The sequence below is a fragment of the Peromyscus eremicus genome, chromosome 13 (assembly GCF_949786415.1).
Source record: "Peromyscus eremicus chromosome 13, PerEre_H2_v1, whole genome shotgun sequence".
NCBI classification, from domain to species: domain Eukaryota; kingdom Metazoa; phylum Chordata; class Mammalia; order Rodentia; family Cricetidae; genus Peromyscus; species Peromyscus eremicus.
Genome location: NC_081429.1, coordinates 28,771,835 through 28,796,773, shown reverse-complemented (window position 1 = coordinate 28,796,773; position 24,939 = coordinate 28,771,835). Strand labels below are relative to the sequence as shown.

Below are 24,939 nucleotides of genomic sequence, written 5' to 3'. Positions count from 1 at the left end.
ATTCAGGCTTGCAGACTAAAGTAATATTCCTTTGCTACATCTAGGACCCTACGGCACGCAGGTCATCAGCTATGCATGAATTCTGAGTGTCCCAGACTTCTTGCAAATTGCTCCTTTCTCTCTATACTGTCCCCTCGCTGCATGGATCTCTGTTCTCTAAGATCCTTTGATGACATTTAAATCTTGACCTCTATCCCTGACCTTGCTAAGAGCTCCAGTCTGTAAACACAGATGCCTGCCTATCATCTCTACGTGAATGAACATATAATAGTCAACTATGCTCCACCTTTCAATGTCTACTCTCACTTTCTCCCTATCTCATTACTCCCTCCCTATTCTCTCTTGTATCACTGGCCCAGAAGCTCAAGCCAAAAACTATCAGTATAATGATTCTTGATTTCTGTCCTTCAACCATATTATTTAATATATCCATACAATTTTATAGCTTTGGTTTTTTTTACTCTTGTGTTTTCTTTCCATTAATTTGTTGTATTTAATTTATTGCTTTTGTATCAATTTATTTAAGGCATACAGCACACTTTAGGAAACACATGTGCTGTGGGATGTCTTTCTGTATGCTGGGAATATGTGTTGCTCTGACTGGTTGATAAATGAAGATGCATTGGCCTATGGCAAGGCAGCTCAGAGTCAGGTGGGAAATCCAAGCAGATATTCAGAGAGAAGAAAGGAGTCTGAGGAGATGTGAGCCGCTGCAGTAGGAGCAGCAAGATGCCAGCAGACCGGTAATGCCACAGCCACATGGCAACTTATAGATTGATAGAAATGGGGTAAGTTGGCCGGGCGGTGGTGGCACACGCCTTTAATCCCAGCACTCGGGAGGCAGAGCCAGGTGGATCTCTATGAGTTCGAGGCCAGCCTGGGCTACCAAGTGAGTTCCAGGAAAGGCGCAAAGCTACACAGAGAAACCCTGTCTCGAAAAACAAAAAACAACAACAACAAAAAAAACAAAACAAACAAAAAACAAAACAAAAAAAGAAATGGGGTAAGTTATAAGAGGTAGCCAGCAAGAAGCCTGCAATAAGCCATGCAATTGGTAATTAATATTAAGCCTCTGAATGATTATTTTATAAGCAGCTGAGGGACTGTGTGGCTAGGTGGGACCAGAGAAAACTCACTGCTGCATACATGCATGTTAAGATCATTAGGATAATAGAATAAGTGAACATTTCTCTCATCTCAACTAGTTATCTACCTACCTTCTCCATGGCTAGAGCAGCTACAATCTACACAGCTAGTGAAAATCTAAAGTAAAATACAATATTATTAACTATGCACCTCCTGTTGTACACTGGATAATTTTTACTTATTTGTCCAATGCAGTTTACAATCAACTTTTAATATGCAATCACATAGGGAGTTCTTATTCCCAAGTGCTTAGTTTTTAAAGACTGGTTTATAAAGATATATAAGCCTTCATGATTATGTTCACAATAAAGTGGTTTCCTAACTCATTGGCTTCTGGCAGCTTAGTCATGTTTAGTGGGAATTTGGTTTCTCTAAGAGTCAAAATGCTTCTGGGAATTTTGAGCTTTTTGAGGGGGCAGATTGATAGGGTGAGGCCAGGCCACACAAATAGATCCTAAGATTTGTGCTCCACTTCAACAAGGGTCATCTCATTTTATCTATTTGGGGAGCTGGGCTGAGAAGCAAGCCTTCCAGGAGGGTCCTTTCTCTGAACTCATTGAAGGGCTTGAGTGTTAAACCCCCTGGAAATTCGTTAGATGGAAGGAAGGAAGAAGAATGTGGCTAGAAAACAACAAACCCCTATGGGTGAGGACTGAGAGCTGGCTCACATTCTCTCCCTTGCAAGAGGCTGCCAACTGAAGCAACCCTCCAGCCTGAATAAGATTCTCTACTTCAACATGGGGGTTTTGTTTTACTCTGTCATCCTTCACTGACATTTGATGGTTTTTGCTTTTCTGCAGGTGGCATTGTTTAGTTTTTCTTTAAAATTCTTTAGTGATAAAGGAATGCTGTTGTGCAGAGGAACTGAACCAGGCTGTGCCAGTCAGCTTTTCCTCCCTGTGTCTAAGTACATGATCAAATAGCTTTAAGGGTCAGAAAGATTGATTTTGTCTGAGAGTTTCAGCAGAAGTGGCCTTTTGGATCACGGGACTTTGACATCATTGTTTCTAGATGAAGGCCCAGTAGGCAGGGTAAATAAGGACAGTGTGTGGGGAGGGGGTGAGGAGAAAGAGAGGAAGGAGGGAAGGAAGGAGGAGAGGAATAGGGAGAAAAGAAGAAAGGAAAAGGAGGGGAGAGAAGAATGGGAAGGGGGAAGAGGAAGAGGGAGTGAAGGAAAAACGAAGAGGAAGGAAGAGGAGAGGAGAAAGGGAGGGGAGGAGATGGAGAAGGAGAGGGAGAGGAGACAGTGAGGAAAGAATAAATATGTCCCTCCAGGCTATGGCCCAGTGATCTTCCAAACAAGCCCCATCCCCTAACATTTCTACCACCTGCTAAGAGCACCACCCTTGAGAACTCTATCTGAGCCTATGGGGGACTTTCTACATCCCAAGTGTAGGGGAACTATTACAAGGTTTTTCTACAGAGCCAAGTTCAATCCTAAGTTTTAAATCTTCATGCTCCACATGAAAGAAGAGAGCAATAAAGGACCTCACGTTTGTAACTCATCCTAAAGCACTCTGTAACTCACCTGCTATTAGTCACATAAAAACACATCACAGAGCAGATGGCTAACCACAAAGTTAGTAATACTTGAGGAAATGGGGGACTGCTGTCTCCTTTCTTTCCTTGTGCCTGTCAGTCTAAAATTAATGAAAAATCGTGAGTTTCTAACTTGTCTTTTAAAGAAGAAAGCAAAAACCTGCTTTAGAATTTGTCACATATCTGGACAAGATGCTTACAAATATCCCTCCCAGTTCTGTAGTTACATATTTCCTTGAGTATCCTAGTCTAGATCTTTCAAAGAAAAGCTTTTCACGTGAAGTATTTATCTCTCAACTTTTTTCAAGTCTCATATATTTAAAGAAATGATATAAAGTAAAGTAAAGGCCAGCCATTAGAGGTTTTGTTATTTTTTTTGCCATTCCAACAGAAGGCAGATCTATAGGACAGCAGTCAAATATCAACTTTTCAATAGCATCCCTTCATGGAACCCTGAAGGCCATTGCAAAGCTCCATCCACTAATTTACATAGTTCAGAAAAATACATTTTTAAATACTATAATTTGTTAATAAAAAAACGTATACAATAAAGAGAACATAATTTGAAGAACTGTAGCTGTGTATCTTAAAATAATCATTAGGAAAAAAAATTCTGATAGTAACCCTGTGCTGGCTACTTTTGTGTCAACTTGACACAAGCTAGAGTCATTGGAGAGGAAGGAGCCTTAGTTGAGAAAATGCATCCATAAGATCTGGCTGTAGGCAAGCCTTCAGGGCACTTTAAACTAGTGATTGATGGTGAAGGGCCCAGCCAATTGTGGGTGGAGGCACTCCTGGGCAGGTGGTCCTGGGTTCTATAAGAAAGCAGGCTGAGCAAGTCATGAACGACCATGCCAATAAGCATCATGGCTCCATGGCCTCTGCATCAGTTCCTGTCTCCAGGTTCCTGCCCTGTTTGAGTTCCTGTCCTGATTTCTCTCAGTGATGAACACATGGAAGAGTAAGCCAAATAAAACTCTTTCCTCCCCAAGTTGTTTTGGTCATGGTGTTTCATCACAGCACTAGAAACCCTAACTAAGAAAAACCAGGAATAGTAACAACACAAATGGCCAAGATAATGTTGTCAATGCATTAAGGTGACTCTTTAAAAATTAAAAATAAAATTCTAGTATGTAGCAAAATTCAATAAAGACTTACCTAGCTTTGAATTAAAAATATCAATAATATGAAATGTCTAGTTCCTATCAATAGTTTTAAAGATCTCTGCTATGATTGATAGTGTCATGGCTGCTGAGTTTTGGTGGTGGGCTTCCAATTCCATTGTCCTCCACATTTCCTTTCTTTTAAATAATCAGGTTACTGAAACAAACCAAAAATAAAAAATAAAAATAACATCTTGAAAGTTAGTACATGAGTTATTTTTGTTTTTTATTTTTCGAATGTCAATTTGGAAAGAGAATGAAATGACATTGCATGATATATGAAGCTCTGTTTAGGAAACAGGATTTTTTTTCATACTTGATACCTTTGGAAAACTTGAAGGTCACCTCAAGAGACTTTCCAGCCTGTGTCTCTTGTTTGGGAGGAGAGTGACTATCGTGCTTCTGATCACTTCACCCTGTTCTTCACCAGGACTCTATGCTGGTTAACCTAAATCATCAACTTGATACAACCTAAAGTCATCCCAATTAAGGACTTGCCTAGACCAGGCTGGTCTGCAGGCACATCTGTGAGGGGATTGTTTTGATTGTTAATTGGATGCAGGAGGGCCCAGCCTAGGGTAGGTGGTATCATTCTTAGGCAGGTGGTTCTGGGCTGTATTAGCTAGTGAGCAGCATTCCTCCCTGGTTCCTGTCTCCAATTTCCTATCTTGACTTCCTGCCATGCTTTCCCTCAAGAATGGACTATGACCTCAGTGGGTGAGCTGAAATGCATGCTTTCCCTGCTTAGGCGTTTTTTGGTCATGATGTTTGTCACAGCAACAGAAAGGGAACGGGAACAGAGTCTTCATGTCAGCTGTGGAACATATGAATTGCCTCCTGAAGAAAAAAAAAAACCCTCATGCTTTGCTTTTTGGAAACAAAATCTGTACTGATACATGGACACAGCACCCCGATAATTTTTAAGCCTGAGGCCCTTCCTCAAAAGAAAAACAAAAACAAAAAGCAAAACAATCAAGTGACATGAAACCAATCTACTTTAGATATAAAATTAGCTACTAATTGGAGCACAGAAGCAATCGCCAATGGAGCAGTTCACTTAGTGTTGGTTCGGCCAGAATAACAAACAGAAGACAAAACAATGAACAGCAACCCTACAGGTTCCTTGGGGGGTTTGCTGTGATTATCTGTAAATACTTTAAGGCTGGGATAATTTCATAATGCTGATTTTTTAAAATTAAACTTTAATAAAGGGATTATTTTCAAACATACGATTTTTATCTTCCTTTAAATTACACTCCCACTGCCCCCAGTAGGGAGGCATCTGAGACAGGATATTACTCTGTAGTACTGGCTGCTTGGGAACTTACTATCTAGCCCAGATTGGCTACCAGTACTTGATAATCCTCCCGTATTAGCCACCTGAGTTCTGGGATTACAGGCATTAGTACTGTCCTAGCTTGCATTTATACTGCACTTTCATGGAGTTGTGAGAAAATGCATTTTTATCCTTTGTTTGATAAGGTTTTTGTTATATAGTCCAGACAACCCTGCAGTCTACATCAGCGCCCCCAGTAGCTGGGAGTAGAGGTATATTCCACCTGCCACACTGAGAAATGGTTTTGAAAAAAAGAATTGAATGATTTTTCTTGACTATATGGTTCCATCACTTTTTTTTGGTCAGAATTCCCTTCTTCTGGCCCAGTATGTCCACAGTTTACCCTTGTTCATCTTTAGATCAGGTTCTTTCAGAAATATGGAACCCTGGTCTCTCATGATTCTTCTCCTGCCCTAGAAACCTCACCAAGCTAAAAGGGAAAAATTTGGAAATTAATAAAAAGTGACTATAGGATACATTAGCTAGAGACTGATTTTCTATATGGATCTTAACATTTATTTTTGATTCATAGACATGGATAATTTATATCAGTTTGTATCAGTTTCAGTCATTACAAATGACTGGGCAGGATTAGCAACAAATACTCTAATGTATCTTTTACTTCTGTTTAGTTTCTTTCCCCATTTAGAAAGAACATGATAGCAGGATGAACCAATTAAACCATGTATATTGGTGTTATCTAACACCAGAAAAGAACAAAGAAGAAAGGAAGTGCTATATTCTAAGTGCAGTTTGATGTGGATAGAAGTGTTTGTACACAGGAAGATGCCTTGGCTATGAAAGTTAGTGTTCCAAATTGTACACCTGCAATTCCAATCCTAAATAGAGAGTGTAGAGAAGACCTCTGCCCTTCAGTCACATTTTTTTGGTAGTCCAACTTTCATGTTCTCTCCAAGTAGACTACAACAGTATAGAAATTATTCGGATGATAACTTTGGCCAGAGAATAGCTACTGATAACAGGTTCTCTTTTGCTACTTACAGTGCTATGATTGGTTATCCACATCACAAATGCCTGGATTTTCTACCTCCAGAATTGTATTTGTAAAGAAGGCGTTACTACAGAATTATTTGTTACTTACTCCTCCTTATTTTTTGGAAAAGAAAATTAGGCCAGTAACTACTTTTCTGGACAGAGATGAAAAAATACTAAATGTTTGGGGCTAGTCAGTAAAATGCCTGCCTTGGAATCCTGCAGACCTGAGTTTGGATCCCTGATGCTAACATAAAAGTGGGCGTGTTTGTACATATCTGTGACACAGCACTGGGGGGAAGGGGGAGCTGCAGAGGGATGAGGCAGGTGGACTCCCAGAAGCTCACTGGCCAGTGTAGCCAACCAGTGAGTGCTGGGCCCGGGGAGAGGCTCTGTCTCAAAAGATAGCATGGAGAGCGATAGTGGAAAGCATGGGAAGTCTGATGCTGCACATCCATAGATCTACAACACACACACACATACACACACACACACACACACACACACACACACACTCTATGCACATACATACCACAGACACAGATACACACACCATACACACTCTATGACACACATACCACACATACACACACCACACAAATACACACACCACACACACTCTATGCATACACATACCACACATACACAAACACTCTATGCACATACATACCACATGCACAGATACACACACCATACACACTTTATGCACACACATACTATACACACACACTATGCACATACGTACCACACATACAGATACACACACCATACACACTTTATGCACACACATACCACACACACACCACAAATACATACACTACACACATTCTATGCACATGCATACTACACACACAAATACACACACCATACACACTCTATGCACATACATAACTCACATACACACACACACAGATATACACAATACACCCTATGCACATATATAACACACACACAGATACACACACCACATAACCCTATACACATACATACCACACACACACACACACACACCACAACACATAGATACATGCACACATACACCACTTGGGAGGCAGAGGCAGGCGGATCTCTGTGAGTTCAAGGCCACCCTGATGTACAGAGCAAGTTCCAGGACAGGCACCAAATCTACACAAAGAAACCCTGTCTCGAAAAAACAAAAACAAAAAAAAAAAACATACAATACACACAGACACACATAGACAGATACCCACCACACACACCTTATGGCACAACACACGCAGATACACAACACACACACACACACACACACACACACACACACACACACACACACACACCATTCCCCATACACATCACCTACCCATCCACACACACCACACACAGATACTAAAAGGTGAATACTGAAGTTTTGACTCAAAACAGAGTTACTCTTTTTAAAAACATTTTTCTTTCCTTATTCATTTTCTCATACAATGTATTTTTATCATTTCCCTTCTACTCCAATTCCTCCCTGATTCTCCATATCCCCACCACTCAACTCATGTTCTCCCCCACTCTCTTTCTCCCTCTGTCTCTGTCTTTCTCAGGCACAACCAAAAAATGAGAATCAAAACAAACAAACGATGAATAAGGCAAAAAATAACAAAACAATAGGCACCCCCTCCCGTGGAGTCCATTTTGAGTTGGCCAGCTACTGGTGGGAACGGGGCCTGCTGAGGAGTGAGATTGGTATATATTGGAGAAAACTGGTTTTCTCTGTTCCAGCAGGTATCTATTCAGAATAACTTCTTGGTTAGGGGTGGGACTTGGTGTCCTGCTCCCCTTTCCAAAACAGAGAGTAACTGAAGCATGTTGGGCGGTCTCTGTTCGGAGCGCCACAAGACCTCACTATGTGATGCTTCCCCCTCTGTCTGCCAGGTCTGCTCTGCTCAGTACATATCAAAGCACATCCCATGCCATTCTCATCCTTCTGTGTGTGATTTTTTTCTTTTGAAACAGATATTCCGGCACAGAACATACCTCCAGGAATAGCTCAGAGGTGGTGCTCTCAATTCAGTCTAGAGAAGAAATACATTACATTTTTGGCTCCTTTGCAAAAGCTCCTCAGTCTGTGTACTCATGACCCTGTAAGAGCTAGGTTATTTCAATCACGATGCAGGATACAATGCTTAGAAAGGATCAGTCCAAACACCCACAATGTGTACCCACACTCTAAGCCCTAAGAATTATACAGTTTATCTATAACAACCAGTCTCGCCTCACAGAGGCTTTTCATGTAATACAGTACAGCTCAGTACATTAAAATTCATGTCTTTTTTATTTCTTAGGTTGAGGGGAATTTCAAATTATAGCTGTAACTCAAAGAATGCTAGAAAATTCTTGCCCAGTTTTCATATCAGAAAACACCTAACAGGAATTATAAAAGATATTGGAAAAAATCCAAGAGAGCTGTTCAGATTTTCAATTTTTCTTCCTCTACTACAATTCTATTTCTGGATCTGTGCCTGGGTCATTTTTTTCAAAACGCGTTTTTCCCCCCTTTCCATGGGAGTGATTGCATTAGTTCTTCTATTTAAATGAAGCATCGATGTGGACACACTAGCTGTGTGTCCTCCTGAGCTACTCACATATTTTCGAAAGGATCCTTTCCCGACCTTGTATTTAAGAAGTTATTGCATACTGTGAAGTTTCTGTCTTAGGTGCTTGCCCCAATTTCCCGCGTTATCAGACTGTATCCCTGCAGAGTGCCGCACACTTACCGAAGCACAGTTTTCAGATTCCTCGTCCACAAACCCAATCTGGCAAGGAGTCCTCTGGTTCTGCAACCAGTAGTCCGTGGACTCCAGCAGGCTGTTGCTGCGAAGAACCTGGGGGAACACAGAGAAGCCTTTCAGTGTTGATCAGCCAGGCTTTCCAGCTAGACAAGCAGCTTTCTACTGACAAACCTGTAGGTGTTTTTTCTTCCCCCCCTTTCCTCCCAGCAGCTGGGTAAGAAGAAGAGGGAGAAACGTGCTGGATTACCGCAGCATTAGAAAGTATAAAGCATTCTGCCGTGTGCTAGCTTGCTGTTGATATTGATGCTCCTTTTTGTTCATCAAATCTAACACCCTAAACACTAATGTGTGCTTGACTTTTACATAACTTGTAACGTAGTGATTGTTTTGGGGTGATGACTAGGTGTCCGTGTGCACAGAAGTTTCATCTATAGTTAATGTTCTCATGCAAATTTGGATACTTTTGATTTAAAAAAAATCATATTTTCACTTTTGGTGCATTGCCTATTCTTCATTCCTTTGATTTTGCTAACATAGGTATGAAAAACAGCTCAATTCTTTTAGAATACCTAAGGTACTGTTAAAACGTGTTAGGAATGATACAGTTCCATTAGTAAAACCATTTTTCCATATAGCAATAGTTGACAAAATAAAAAGAAATTGAACACACATATCGGCAAAGCCAGATATCATTTATAAACGCAGTTTGGGGCCTTAGGTTTCAAATCAAAGACAAAAAGAATCTTTCAAGGACAAATATTTTGAAGATATAATTTCTTAAGTAACTAAATGATTAGATTTTGAATATGACTTCCAATGTTATTATGGTTCTCTTTTAAGGTGAATATCTGTTAATTTGTGATTACAACCTTCCCTTAAGCAATGTAATAGATTTGACTAATTCAGTTAATGCCTCTAAAATAGAATTTGAATTTAATCACAACAAAATATTGTCTCTTTTATCCTATAAAAGCAGAAATATGGTAATTTTGTTTTAGAATAGAGCGAACACAAATTCAGAAACTTTTTTTAATAGCATTTTTTGCCTCAGATGTGTGACCTGTCTTGGGCACATCTTCCTTTTCAATACTGTTACCTAAGGATGACAAGCCTCCATCTTTCTTTTGAGATAACACAAACAATTTGTATGTGAACAGGTGACTGAACGGTCAACTTGATGCTATTTCTGCCAACTAAACTTGGCGGTGGGGCTGGCTTCTCACTCCTCTTAGAGAGATCTTCCTAATAGCGCTAACATAGCATTGGCTGTTTTAATGCCCATTATCTCTGAGTATTCAGTTACATTTCTAGAAACAGTGTGACCTGTGGTGGCCCAGAAGATTGAATGCAGAAGCACTAAGAAGAGACCAGTTGACTCTTATGTCAGAAGTTGGAGAGATTTGCAAACAGTCGCAATAAACTCATATTCTCCTTGGCTCAAAGTTTATTATGTTTTGGAAACCACCTGTATTTCATTAATGAATATGTTAGCAAGTGTTTAACATTTTATAAATAGTCATGTTAGACATAAGGAAGAAGGTGCTAGAAAAACAGCTGTCGGGAAAGTGCTTGCTATACAAGCATGGGGATCCAAATTTCATCCCCAGAACTCATAGAAAAGCAAGGCTGTCTCAAGGGTGGCACCTGAGGAATGGACACGTGGAGTTATCTTCTGGCCTCCATGCATATGTGTGCATGGGGACCTGCATACACACATGCCCACACATGTGCAACACACACACACACACACACACACACACACACACACACACCCCAAGGAAACAAAACAAAGTAAGATGAAAACTCTGACATAAATAGATAAAGTAAACCTAAACTATTGTAGATACCGAAAGAACTTGAAGTTCTTTTGATCATATTTTTTTTATTTATTTAAAAAAGTCAAGAACATAGATTAACTTCACATAAAGCAGAAAGGGCCTCTAAATCTCCGAACCTATCCCTTTGCATAAAACTGGAATTCATTTCTATTTTTCTGATAGAACAGAGTTTGCAAACCTTGTTTAGAATGTGAGTTTAGCCATCAATAGCAGGACAAATTGGGCTAAGTGATGTAAACTATGATTTTCAGTTTCTGCATCTATGAGAAGGGATCAAAAAAGCACGTGGTGGAAGCATGGAGGGGGTCCACTGAGGAGCTGTGGTGGGAACAGGGAGGGGTCCACTAAGGAGCTGTGGGGGGAACAGGGAGGGGTCCACTGGGGAGCTGAGGGGGGATCAGGGAGGGGTCTACTGAGGAGCTGTGGGGGGAGCAGGGAGGGGTCCACTGAGGAGCTGTGGGGGGAGCAGGGAGGGGTCCACTGAGGAGCTGTGGGGGGAGCAGGGAGGGGTCCACTGAGGAGCTGTGGGGGGAGCAGGGAGGGGTCCACTGAGGAGCTGTGGGGGGAGCAGGGAGGGGTCCACTGAGGAGCTGTGTGTGAGCCACTCAAGAGGTGAGTTATTCTCTTAGAACATGGTTTGGTTATGATTTGAAGGGAACTATAAACAGTGATAGAAATTTGGAATACTTTTACCTAAAATCAAGAAAAGGAAATGGCTTCAGATATATGAAGGCAAAATTTCTTTCATAAATATTCTGGACTGAGATGCAATTTGTCTTGTGAATTTTGTAGTATTCATCGTGACAGCCAGTATTGTCCTCAGGGTTAGAAAATTTACAAATCAAGCTATTAAAACTCACCTAATAACTGTTGCAATGTTACTACTTCATAGACAAAGGTCTTTACAGAATTTATGATTTTGATGATAAAGACCTAGAAGCTCAGATGGCTTGGGGGTGTGGGGTTTTGGCTCCCCATGGTTCAGACTTGACCTTGGATTTAGTCTTGAGGGCACCAAGGTCTATTCTATTTGTCAATTCCCTGAACATAGCTGTCTTCCATGCTTCCCAAATAGCCTGATCTAGAGTGCTTCTGAAACATCTCTAATTGTCCAATTTTTCTAAGTAAAAGTGCATTTTATGTACTTTCATTTAAGATCAGATTTTCCTCATTAAAATTCCTGGATAACATTTTTCTTTAAGAAGGAGAAACTTTCGTAGTGTAAGTGATTTAACTGAATTAATCCACTTAGTGATGATATGATATTGTAATATCTCATAGGCGGCGTGGTTTGAAGCCTACTTGAGTTATCATTAGACAACTGGTGCCATGTGCTTGTCCCTGGCCTTTCTTTGATCTTCAGGATTCGGAAGGCCATCACTGAAACAAAAAACTCATTAATTCTGCATCCGAGGAACATCAGAGCTTAAGCTACAGGCACCAGATGAACACACTGGCTAATCCTATTTTACCATGCGGCCCAACAATCCTTCTAACCGGAATCAGCTCTTCATTGTTTCAGAGCTCATTCCTTTAGACTGTGGACTGACTCACAAAAGGCATATACTGTTGTGGTCCCAACAAAATGTTTCGGCCGTCACATCAGCCTTTGACTGATCTCTCAATTAGGTCAGTCTGCGGAGAAGGGAGTAGCTGGATTGCAGTTCCCTTGGCCCTTCCAGGGTGGGCAAAGTTGCCACACTTCCTTGATGGTGGACGGGAAGTGACAAAAGTCAGCCTGCCACTTGGCCATCTCCCACCTTGGAATTCCTACAACTGAGGAAGGGGTTGTCTGACCTGAAGCTAGACAGTCAGTTACTTGTGCTTAGTAATCGATTCTTTCTTCCTTCCTTTTTTCTTTTTCTTCCTTTATTTCCTTTCTTCATTTTTTATGTTTATTTATGTATACATTTTTTACATGTGTGTTGGCATGTCTGTGTGTGTACCTGTGCACATGGTTGCATATAAATATGGAGGCCCAAGATTGATGTCGGGGATCATTCGTGATTGTCCTTCCACTCTTCATTGAGGCATGGTCTCTCAGTCAAACCCAGAGATCATGACTATGGCTAGTCTCACTAGTCAGCTTTCCCTAGGGACATTCTGTTTCTGTCTGTGAAGCTGGAATTACAGGCTGTCCCACACCATTACCATTTACACAGGTGCTGGGGATCTGAACTTGAGTACTTAGGATTGTGTGCCAAGCTTTTTAATCACTGAGCCATTTGCCTATCCTGATTAGAATTACTTATATTAATATTAATAATTAACAAAATGATACTACATTGGGAACTCTGAGCTAAAGCGTGTCGTATTATTTGAGTTAAACCTCTAGACTTAGGATACAATGTGAAAGCTGACCTATGTACATGGCATGAAACAGTTCCTGGCATATAAGTACACAGCCAGCAGTAGCCATCCTTTCAAAGTTATTATTCTCTTTGCCCTTGACCACAGGAGCCAAATAATTTGTTTATTTAGCATAGAAGCAGCATTACAGCCAGTCCCTCAGATATCAAGGCCTTGACTCAAGCCATAATCTTTGTGTGTTAGTGATATCTCATGCATCTTACGTTTGGGTCATATGTCCTAATTTGAGGACTTGACTCTGGGTGATTGCCAAGTCGTGTTCCAGTTCTGACTCTCTGTCAGCTAACTCTTGTGCCCTCCTAGCTTCTGGCCCCCGTTTCCCTGGGTAAAACCATTGTACCAGGCTATCTGAGTGAGGTAAACACCACGCTTGGACAAATCGTGTAATCATCCCTTTCACACTCCTAACTCTTTTCCCACATATTTTAGTAGTCCAACATGATGGTGGTGATGCACAACTTTAATCCCAGCAGAGGAGGGTGAATCTCTGAGTTAAAGGCTAGCCTGGTCTACAGAATGAGTTCCAACACAGCCAGGGCTACACAAAGAAACCTTGTCTCAACAAAGAAAAAAGAAAAAAAAAGAGGGAGATGAAGAGGTGGGTTTGAGGCTAAGAACACTTGCTGCTCTTTCAGAGGACCTGGGTTCATTTCCCAGGACCCATATTGATTGGCTCACAATGGCCTGTAACTACAGTTCTAGGGAACCCAGCACCCTCTTCTGACCTCTACAGGAACCCACACATACATGGTGCACCATACACACAGTCAGGTACACACCCACATACATAAATATGGGATTTTTTTTCCTTAAAATGAGTCCGATAAGAGAACAAGGAAAGAAAATAAAGATACTAGCTTCAGTGAGCTATCTAGCCTAGTGTGTTAAGCAATTTTAACCTGCTTTTTTGTCTAATGGTTGGACAAAGGACTAGAAGGAGCGCTTGAAGAAAAATAAAGTATGTGCTTGAGCATTTAATGTTTTTGAAGCTTTATGAATATAGCTTCCTGCTGAGGGAGTCATTTTTGAGTGGGAAAAGAGAGATGCTCACCAGGTTCTCCACGGCTCATTTAGTTATCTGCTATTTTTAGTTCCAGCCTTGCTTATTTCAGATGGAGTGCTAATAATGAACGTGCTGTGTGCTGTGCATTCCCGAGTTTGAAGCGGTAATGGTGCAATTCGCCTGGAAATTTTGAGAGTGTCCTGAATAAGGAGGAAAGATCCCTCTGCTCCATGGTGCAGCCACTTTCATTTCAACAGACAGCCCCAGGACACCACAGTTTTGGTACAAGACAGAGAGGAAAGAATTGGCTCTTACAAGTTAAACCCAGTCCTATTGTTGCAGAACAATGCTGGCCCTTTTGGTTGGTGTCTTAGATTGGAGAAGAGACTTACTTCTAGCTTCTAAGATCTGGAGGAAGGACGGAAAACTCTACCACCTCATCTCACACACTTAATATATTTAGACAATTTAATGGACTTCTGTGGTTTAGTTCTTGCATCAGTCACTCCAGGATAAAAATGCCACTTGAGAAAGTTGTTCTGGGACCAAATAAGATGTTTACAAAAACATGATCACCTAACAAAATAGGCAATTGATTGATGCATGCTTTCTATTAGTAGAGGAAGGCCATGGAATTTAGAGGGTATGTGTTCCATCTTAGCGGTTTCTTTATATTTCCAGTGCCTGACAAGCTCTCTTCCTTCGTTTGTGACATGCCATTCTTATTTTTATCTTCTTTCTCTACTCTCTCCAGCCAGCAGTTGGTTAGCAAATGTTCATTGAGTTCATTGGGGAAATAATGATGAACAAGCCTGATATGGAGTCATACACTGCATTCTCAGCACTAGGGAGAGGGGGGCAGGATGATCAGAATTGCAAGGCAAGCCTAGTCAAGGTAAGACTGTGTGACAAAATAAAATAAAAGAATAGGCACAAAACACCAACTAGATCTTTGGAAAGTACTCCCAGGGATGTGATGAAGGAAAGGAGGTACTTTGACTAATGGTAATCCCAGGCAAATGTTCCAAGAACAAAGTGGTTAGCTTTGCCTGGGGTCAAGAGGCAACAAAAGCTCTAGCACTTGATGAGTGTGTTGGAAGGCGAATTTGAATTGTCCAGAGATGCTGGGGAGGATTGCTTCTTCAGATCGGCTTTCCCTGCTTTGTTCATAAGTACTTCTTTCAGGAATACTGCTCTTTCCTCTCCCATCAATCATTCTTCTTGCAGAGCCCAGGGCCTCACAGAGCTTTAATTTTCACCTGGAGGAATGACAAGCTCCTGTCTCTTGCTTCAGCTTTGGCCTTTTCTAGGAGCCTGCTTTTCACATTTCTAATGGGTAGTTGTTACACTTGGATCTGCTGTGGTCATCTTGGACTCTTTGGGTCTAAATACAAACTCCCTCCTTTCCCAGTTGAAACTCTAAAGGAAATTCAACTTCTGATCCTCTCCCAGTTATGTTGGCTTGCTCGTTCTGTGCCAACTGAAACACCTCTTTGCCTATTTCTGTTCTCACAGTCTTCTCACCAAAGTTTATTTTTCTTTCATATATTAAATATTAGCAAAGCCTCTAATGTGCATGTTATGGTTTGCTTTCTGGGTAACATATTGTGCACAGTATGGAATTGATCTTCATATTTACAGAGGTAAAATAATAAACAAAAGAGTATTGGAATACATAATTGCAAAGAATGGTTCATAAGATGGAGAAATCCACACAATGCTGTGATAGGGAACAAAAGGGATATGTGTTGCTGTGATCTGAATGTTTGCATCTCTCTAAATCAGTGGTTCTCAATCTTCCTAATGTGAGACCTTTTAATACAGTTCCTCACATTGTGGTGACCCACAACCATAAAATTATTTTGTGGCTACTTCGTAACTATAATTTTGCTACTGTTTTGAATAGTAATGTACATATCTGACATACAGAATATCTTATATGTGACCCTTCTGGGGTTGAGAACCACTCTAAACTCATATATTGGAACCCAATCCCTAATGTGTTGCCGTTAAGAGATGGGGCTTTAAGGAGTGATGGCTGAGCTGGGCTCCATCCTTACCAAGAGGATCAGTGTCTTTACTAAAGGAGCTCCATAATCCTTCCATCCTGCATAGTGTACAGATAGATCACTTTGTACTTAATAAGAAATAGGCTTCATAAGACCCTGAGCCAACTGCACCATGGACTTTCCAACACCCTGGACTTGAGTAACATTACTAATGTATATTAACACATCTGTGACACCTGAATGTTCTAAGACAGGTGTGTTACATGGCAGGGAAAGTCAGGAACCCATAGAATCCTAACAAGTCATGTTGTAATTGCTTTTTCTCCTTCTATCCACCTTACCTTTCAGATCTATGCTATTTACTGAAATCAGGATGGAAAAATGTGCTGTAAAGACACACCGAGCTTCAAATCCCAGTGCGTGTACCTATGCTCCAAATGCTGAAATCATACCCAGACTCTGCCTTTGGGGTTTCATCTTATTTCCACCTCTAGGATCTTGTCTATTCCAGAATGTCATGTGCGTCTTGTAGTTTAGAGACTTTGCTGAGACAAGTTGTCTTAACGTGGCACAATGAGTTTGAAGTTCATTTTGCTGTTATATGCATTGAGTGGTTTGCTTTATTGCCCAGTGGTATTTGTTTCTGGGTATACAGAGAATTTTTATTTTTATAATTAGAAAGATATTTGGTTTGTTTTTGTCCTTGGATGGGTAGAAATAAAGCTATTGTAGATATTTGCACAAGTTTTTGTTTGGTTTAAGATTTTGGGGGGAGCATTCTGGGTGAACACATAGAAATGAGCATTATTAAGTATTAAGGCAAATTTACATGGTTCTAATGAGCCTTTATATAAACTTACTGATTTCAATTTCCATTAGCAAAATGGCAAAATGCAAGTTGCTCCAAGTTTATGCTAGTACTTGGTATTATCAGGCTTTACTGTTAAACATATCAGTTACAACAGGTGCATAGTATTATTACATTATATTTCCTCTTAGTTTTAAGTGACTTGTTTCCTTATAAAGATTTTGTTTTGAAGATAATTTTTTAACTTGAGCTCCATAAAAGCTATGGGTGATTAAACAGAAATCTCAGTGCCAGGTGTGAGATATCACATTCTTCTGTAAGTTTTTCATTAAGGAGGATCCAGAGGTCCTCTAAAGTAATACAGGCTCCTGCCATTCTTCTTGAATGTCTACCAGAATTGGATGATAAGACCATATTGCTGAAGATAGCATGTACTCTGATCATAAGTTATAGAGAAGTTAAGATGGGTCTGAACTGGAAACTTCCTCCCTAGCTTTCAAGGTGCTGGAAATCACTATGCAAGCTTCTAAGGGAGAAAAGGCATCAGTGGTCTTACATAGCCATCTCTGAAACCTACAGATCCCAATACCAGTCCGCAGTGTAAGATGTGCACACTCGTGCAATAGTGGCACAATCATTATCGGAGTAAGCAACCATTCTGAGTGGCCTCAAGACCTTATGATACTGTCCACACCAGGTATAGTGGCCAAAGATCTGTTGTGTGGGAGGTCATAGGCCCTAGAAGGGAGAAGAATTTTCTTGAAATAATGTCAATCTGTCTTCTAAATAATTATTTTTTTAAAAGATTTATTTATTTATTATGTATACATGTATGACTGCAGGCCAGAAGAGGGCACCAGATCTCATTACAGATGGTTGTGAGCCACCATGTGGTTGCTGGGAATTGAACTCAGGACCTCTGGAAGAGCACTGGAAGAGCAGTCAGTGCTCTTATCCTCTGAGCCATCTCTCCAGCCCCTAAATAATTATTTTTTAACATTTATTTGTTTAATGTGTGTGTGCATGTACCCGTGCATAAGTATATTGTGTGTGTGGGGGTGGTGGGTTGTTATGGACAGAGGACAACTTGATTAAATTAGTTTTCTTCTTCCACCAGAGGGTTCCAGAGATGAAATTCAAGTCATCATGCTTAGCAATGACTTACCTACACATTGTGTACTCTCACTGGCCCAATATTTATGTTTTTACCCATAAATGCCACTCCCAGCCTCAATCAGAATAGTTTCTCTTTTCAGTGAATGGTGGTGAATGACTACTCAAGGTGCTGAGAACAAGAGAAAGTTAAGTGTCCAGCTCTAAACAAGACAGTTATACCATCCACCCTCATTTCAGGGTACCATCAAGAATATGTGACAGAAAGAATATTAAGAGCCAGCATATACAGAGATAGGCTGCAGAATGCCATTTTCTGGACATGACACACCCATTGTAATCATGAATTCACAGGAGCTGCTGTTGCTTGTACTGGATCTGCACAAGAATGGGTGTGTCAACAGTCAGGCATGAGTGAGTGAGAGACTCATGGGACCCTACTCCTCACCACTGAGGTATTGGCTACTGATAAGAGAGGAAATCATTTCCTTCACTTGTATACCCACTGGTGAAACCACCAGGCTTCAATAGATTTCCCTAAAGTTATGATTACACAGATGACTGTGATCAAGTAAGGCACAAAGCAAAAGGACAGGAATTTGGAGAAAGGACTTTTAAGGAGAGGGCGTGGTTAATAAGGCTGGAAGATGGATAAGAAATAGTGGGAGAGTAATCAATGTAGTATGTACACATATGTAAATATATGTATATACATATGAAAAGCTTTTCAATGCCATCATGAGAAGGATATGCCATTTATGTTAGTTTTCTTACTCACTTATACCTACTCAGCTACTTGTTATGCTCTTGCTGTTTTCCCACTAGGCATTGTTGACTGGGAAATCAGTGGGCAAAACAAGACTAGAAATACATGTAGAGTCTTGTTTTGTTCTATTGTGGCAGGACCACAATCAAAGGAGTAATTAATAAACATATATATCAGATAATGAAAACTATAGGAAAGATCTATGCCAGATGAAGGCTTAGAGAAGTAAGATGCTATTTTGGAAAGTGCATCTTGGCAGGCTTCTCTAACACTGTGATAAAAGAATTCTGAAGGCTGTAAAGATAATATGGAACTGCAATCTGAATAAAGCGAGGTATCAGTCACACTCCCATCCAAGGAAAGAGCAGGGGACCAGCCAGAGGCCAAGAGCATAAACAGAGGCTCAAAGCAGGAGTATACATTTGAAGGACAGAAAAGAGCCCATGATGGCCAGGGCAGAGAGTTGATGGAAATGAAATTTCCTAGAAGCAGGAAAAGAATCTTTTAGTAAGACATCTGTGGCTAAGATGGGACCATGAATTTTCAATGTATGGAAGCATGCTAAGATTTTTTTCTGAAATTCTTTTATTATAATTTTGGAATGTTTGGTCAATGGATTAACTGTTTATTGAATTAAGTTGATAATAGCTTAAAAGTCTAGCACACATATACACACATGCACACACACATACACACCACACACACACACACACACACACATACACACACACACACACACACACACACACAGGTCTAGAATACAGAGGATTTTGCTCAATTTCATACATTTAAGTTCTTGTTGATTTAATCTATGGCTTTGCCGACTTTCCTTTTGGAGTCTTCGGTATTCTACTCTTGGATAAAACACTTTTCCGCTGTTTCAAGGGGAATCTGCACAAAGTCTATTTAAAGCATACAAAACTACTGAGCAGAAACAATGACACCAATAAAAGTCTTGTGTAGAAGTAAAGGTGGCATCGAAAAACCTTTCACATTGCGTTTAACCAAATGTCAAGGTAGCATTTTCCTTTTAATGATAATTTAACTGGATCAGTGGGTTCTTGTGTGTAAGTCTCCTTTTACAAGAGAGAACTGAATACTAATATATGAGTAATGATTATTCATGGGATATACCTCGTAATTCTTTTTGGTTGGATGTAAAAGATTCTCGAATTGTGCTACTGATACCTACTAAGACTCAAAATGTTCTAATTGATTATTAGAAAGCGACAGCCAAATAAAGGGATTCTTTTAGTGTTCAGGATAAAACAGTTTCTCGTTATCAAGGAGGAATCACAGCCTAGCAAACACCAGGTGAAAGGTACCATTGGTGGGAAAGCCTGGGGAAGAAAGGGTTACGTGTGGGATTGCAAAGCATTCTGCCCCTTGCTGTAAATGGGGAATGGGAAGGGCTTTAGTAGCTTCAGATAATAGTGCAGCATGGTTAACAGACTGGAAGTTAGCCTTAGCTAAAATTTTTTTTATAGCAAGTGAGTCCTTACTTACAAAATGCTTTTAGCACCAGTACATGGTTTAATTAAGCTTGTTGCTGGTAAATAAGTATAATACTGACGTACAAAATGTATCTGAGTGTAAAATGGAAATGCTTCATGGGAAAAGGGGGTGGAACTATTACTCCATTGCTTAGCCACTTTGTATGCTAACCTGGGCCAGTATGCACCCTCAGGTGGCAAGCAATGAACAATGCATTTTCAGCATGCCTCACATGTCTTGATGTTTACTTGTAATCCTCAGTTACACACATCCCACAAGCTACAATGCATCTATCTCCCTGCAGTTCTGAGGACTGAATAAGAGGACAATGACAATCCAGAGCTTGAGCAATGTTTGGGACCAGTGAAGAAGTATCAGAAGTGTCTGATACAAAAGCATAGTATTGCTCAATTTTCACAATGGAGTAAGTCTTCCAGGGTGGGTCACTTCCATGAAAGGGAGGAAAGAAGTATCTACTTCTGTCACATCCCAGAGATGTCAGCTGCCCAGAAAAAAAAAAAAAATTCTTTCCAAGTTGATCAGAGCTTTTTCCATATGAGTGTAACCAGGCTTGAGTGTAGAGTATGAGGTGAGGGCACAACAGAAGCAGACATACTCAGGAAATGGAAATAGAGCCTAATTTATGAATCGTCAGCAATGGCTTGAACACAATCAAGTTAGATTTATAAATAGAAGAAAGTTGATTGATTGCTATTTAATGGCTGTGTGGAACCAATGTATCACTGTACATTTGTAAGATCAGTGAAAGGAAATATTATTTCAATGCTAAGCTATGCAAAATATATGAAAAATCACTTATGAAGAATGTATATCTATATTTATAAAATGCATCAAAGGCTACTATTGATTTTAGATTATTTTGTGTAGGTATGCAGTACAGAATTTACCACTGGACAAAAGGACATGACTTTAATAATGATGTATCACTTCATTATTAAATACTTTTTGGCCCCTGACAATTAAGAGAAAGTGGTAATTCTCTTTCCTCAAATACATTTCTCCTCCAGAAGGAACCATTGGAAACAAAAAGCTTGTTGCAAGCATTGAAGTAGACACATAGCTTTAAAAACGTATTTGCTCATGTAAGTTCTTTTTCTGGGAGTGCATGAGCCATGCAGTAAGTCTTCCAGGGTGGGTCACTTCCATGAAAGGGAGGAAAGAGCCTAGTCAGTGTGGAGACACTAATGAATAGGCTCTCTCAGAGAGATGTCTGAGCCAAAGGTGCACTCAGTACATCAATTATATCCTTCTTTCTTCTTTGTAATTTGCAGAATGGAAACCTAGGCATTATGAGCAAGAGAATAATCCTGGTAGGAAACGAGAAAAGATGTATGCTGCCAGGGTTTTCTGGGGAGCGAGGAGAGCCCACTGTAGATTTCTAAAGTGAAGGAGTTTTTACATACAGGACTGGGAGAAAGAAAACGGCCTCTGATACTGCTGACAGTGAGCAGGGTGGGAAGTCTTTCTCAAGTACCCCAAGAGAGAAAGAGAACTTCAAACTCCAGATTGTGTTTTCAAAACTCAAGACCCCTTCCATTCCTGGATAGCTATATTTAGTTTACAGTTTAAAGAAAGTTTATGGTAATTGCAAGTACTCTGAAGGAAAAGACTTAATTCCAAAAGCATAGTATTGCTCAATTTTCACAAAATATTCTAAGCTATTTTGGGCTTTCAGAGTCCTACTTTTTTTTGGTTTAAAAGAAAGAAAAAGTTCTGCAAGCTCCTTCTGGGCCTGTTCAAATATAGCAGACTGGCATGTTGACCTTCAGTCATTGGATAACAAAATTATTGGAGGAAAGGGGGGAGGGTTCATAAAAAAGTCCTCCATTATACCAACTTTTGGAATGCAGACAGAAATCATATTCATGTTGAAAATCAAGCTGCAATTAATAGCTTTAGATAAACTGTCCCACAAAAGGTCACAATGTTAACATTTTTCCAAAGTAGAAACTGTTGGTGGGGTGCAGGCAGCCTCTCTGGTTCAGGGTGAACTTGACTGCCCAATGACAAGAGAAGACATTTAGCACCCTGACCTGCTTTTACTGACAGCAGAGGAAATGAGTCCCTGCTGGAAGCCTTCACTATTTGCATTTTGTCCTCAGCACAACCCTGAAGGCTCCCCCATATGAAGTGGCTCAGGATGTGCAGAAGTTTCCTTAGTGGTCAGTGACATTGCTCTCGGAGGCAATCATGGTGTATGCTCTAGATTCTGGACTCATGGTTACCTTTTCCTTTTCCTCAGGGCTTTCCACGCCCCTCTGGAGGGTCTCAACTTGATCACCACTCCAGATGTTTTGGCCTAAATGCTCAGAGGTCGTCTTCTGTGTGACCTTCACTGCCATGCAGTTTTACCGACCTTGACTTTCATACATGTCTCATCCTGGTTCCTCCTTCTCTCTTTCTACTGTTCCTACATAGGCACTTCTCTTCCCATTTATTCTAGCCCATGAAATGGCCCTTCCTAGCACCCCAGAGTCTAGGCATGTTTGGATCCAAAAACTTACCTTTAGACTTTCTAGCTTAGCCCTCTTTAAACATCATTTTAATATAACTTCCTATTTTCTTTCTTTTAGAAAAAGTTTCCATTTATTATTTTTATTTTATTGTTTTTGTGTGTATTAGTGTTGTTTGCATGTGCATGTCTGTATACCATGTGCTTGCAATGCTGAAACAGACCAAAAGAGGGCATCGGGTCCTCTAGAACTGGAGTTACTGATGGTTTTTGAACCACCATGTAGGTGGTGGGAGTTGAACTCAGATCCTCTGGAAAAGCATACAGTACTCTTAGCTGCTGAGCCATATCTCCATCACCCTGGCCCCCATCCTGCAAGTTTCCTTTTTTTTTTTCTCTTTTCTGAAATTCTTTTTTTATTATTTTATTTTATAATTAATTTAATTTTACATATTAGCCATGGATTCCACTGTCCTCTCTCTTCCCACCCCCCAGCCTTCCCCCCTAATCCACCCCCCATTCCCACCTCCTCCAAGGCAAGATCTCCCCTGGGGATTCAGCTCAGCCTGGTAGATTCAGTTGAGGCAGGTCCAGTCCCCTCCTCCCTACACCAAGGCTGAGCAAAATGTCTCAGCATAAGCCCTAGGTTCCAAAAAACCAGCTCATGCACTAAGGACAGGTCCTGGTCCCACTGCCTGGGGGCCTCTTAAATAGTTCAAGCTAATCAACTGTCTCACTTATCCAGAGGGCCTGATCCAGTTCCATGGGGGCTCCTCAGCTAGAAGTTTGCTTTCTTAATTGCTGTAGAATGGATATACAAGAGAGCATCGAACCATTTCTCAAAAAGTGACAAGGCCATTCTTTTGTATCTGATCCTGAGCCTTGAGACTACTAGTGTGCTGCAGGATCACAGAGACCATGCAGGGACCCCCATGTGCTTTACAGAGCAGAGGGAGACACTTTCTTCTTTAGACTGCAGCCTTTTGTTTCTTGTTTTATATATCTTCGCATTCTCTAGGTCTTTCCTTTCTGAATGGAACGAGCCATTACTAGTACAGAACACCATAACCATTCTCCATGATGTTTCTATATAACTGTTCAACTCAGTAAAACCACTTAGCTTTTTGGATAAGTAATGATCAGGTTTTTGTTTCAAGCATTTCTCTCTTTAGAGATAGGGATTAGAATGTGTGAATGTCTTGCCTCCACATACTAATTGAATTCTCTTGTTAATTGCATATCCTCAAAAAGATCTGAGTTTATGTGACAGGGCATTTTACAGAATGAAATGAAACATCAAGAGGCATCTGGTCTGTCACTCCTCAAATATATCTGAGGCACATTGAAGCCACTTCAAGGGTCAGTCACAGGAAAGAATGCTTGAAACTTCAAAGAATGCAGTCAGATGTCACAGGAAGATCAGACTGTCTCTGGGCACCCGAGGATTCTCCGTCTGCTGCCTTTGATAAGTTCAAGTTTATGGAGAATTAATTAACATGACATGAAAAGAGATAGTTGGGGTGTTGATTTTCTCTAAAAATTCATTCTTCATGCCAATACCATTTAGAGACTTTGTTCCACTCTGTCTAAGATGGTAAATCTTTGGTCCATGAAATGAAGCAAGAGCTGAGAATGCTCCACTCTTGTGGGATTATAAGATGAAGTACAATGTGTCCAAGGGAGAAGAAAATGTAAGAGTATTCAACACAGAAGAATACTGCATGGAATGCCCACAGGCCTGACATCACACACTGAGAAGAAAAACATGGGATGCTGTTCCAGTGCTTGGGAAATGTAGTCCAAGCACGTGGGTAGATTCCACAAGCAGACAGTTGCCTGATTCCACTGCTTTGAGATAATAGACTTTGATCTTATAAGGATACAATAGAGACTTTGCACTTAAAGTTCAATGAATATAAAATTAAACCTTATAATAATTTATCTTACGTAGTCTAAAATCCTTACAAATCAGCTTAGCGAAGCTGACTCTACTTGTCATATTAGGAGTTCCAGCAAGGGAAGCATTAGGCGGGTGACTGTGAGTGAAGCTGTTCCAGGGTCGCTGGGAGAGAAGGACAGGTCCTTCTCCCACTCCAAACTCTTCCCAGGTTTCTGCAGCATTGTGTGATTCCAACTTTTAACATGCACAATTT

The 24,939-nt window shown here is 40.5% G+C and overlaps 1 protein-coding gene and 1 long non-coding RNA gene across 3 annotated transcripts in view; one reads left to right on the top strand and one right to left on the bottom strand.

Annotated features, from left to right (window-relative positions):
• Positions 1-16,732, top strand: part of LOC131923364 (uncharacterized) — a 37,061-nt gene extending 20,329 nt beyond the window's left edge. The window contains exon 2 of the long non-coding RNA XR_009382585.1: positions 16,481-16,732. This is a non-coding gene — a long non-coding RNA (uncharacterized LOC131923364). The remainder of the gene's footprint in view (positions 1-16,480) is intronic.
• The window catches only part of Sphkap (SPHK1 interactor, AKAP domain containing), a 121,398-nt gene that overhangs the window by 75,404 nt on the left and 21,055 nt on the right, over positions 1-24,939 (bottom strand). For both annotated transcript variants that reach the window (XM_059278356.1, XM_059278358.1), the window contains exon 3: positions 8,898-9,005. In XM_059278356.1, coding sequence (XP_059134339.1) covers positions 8,898-9,005 — 108 coding nt within the window. The remainder of the gene's footprint in view (positions 1-8,897; positions 9,006-24,939) is intronic.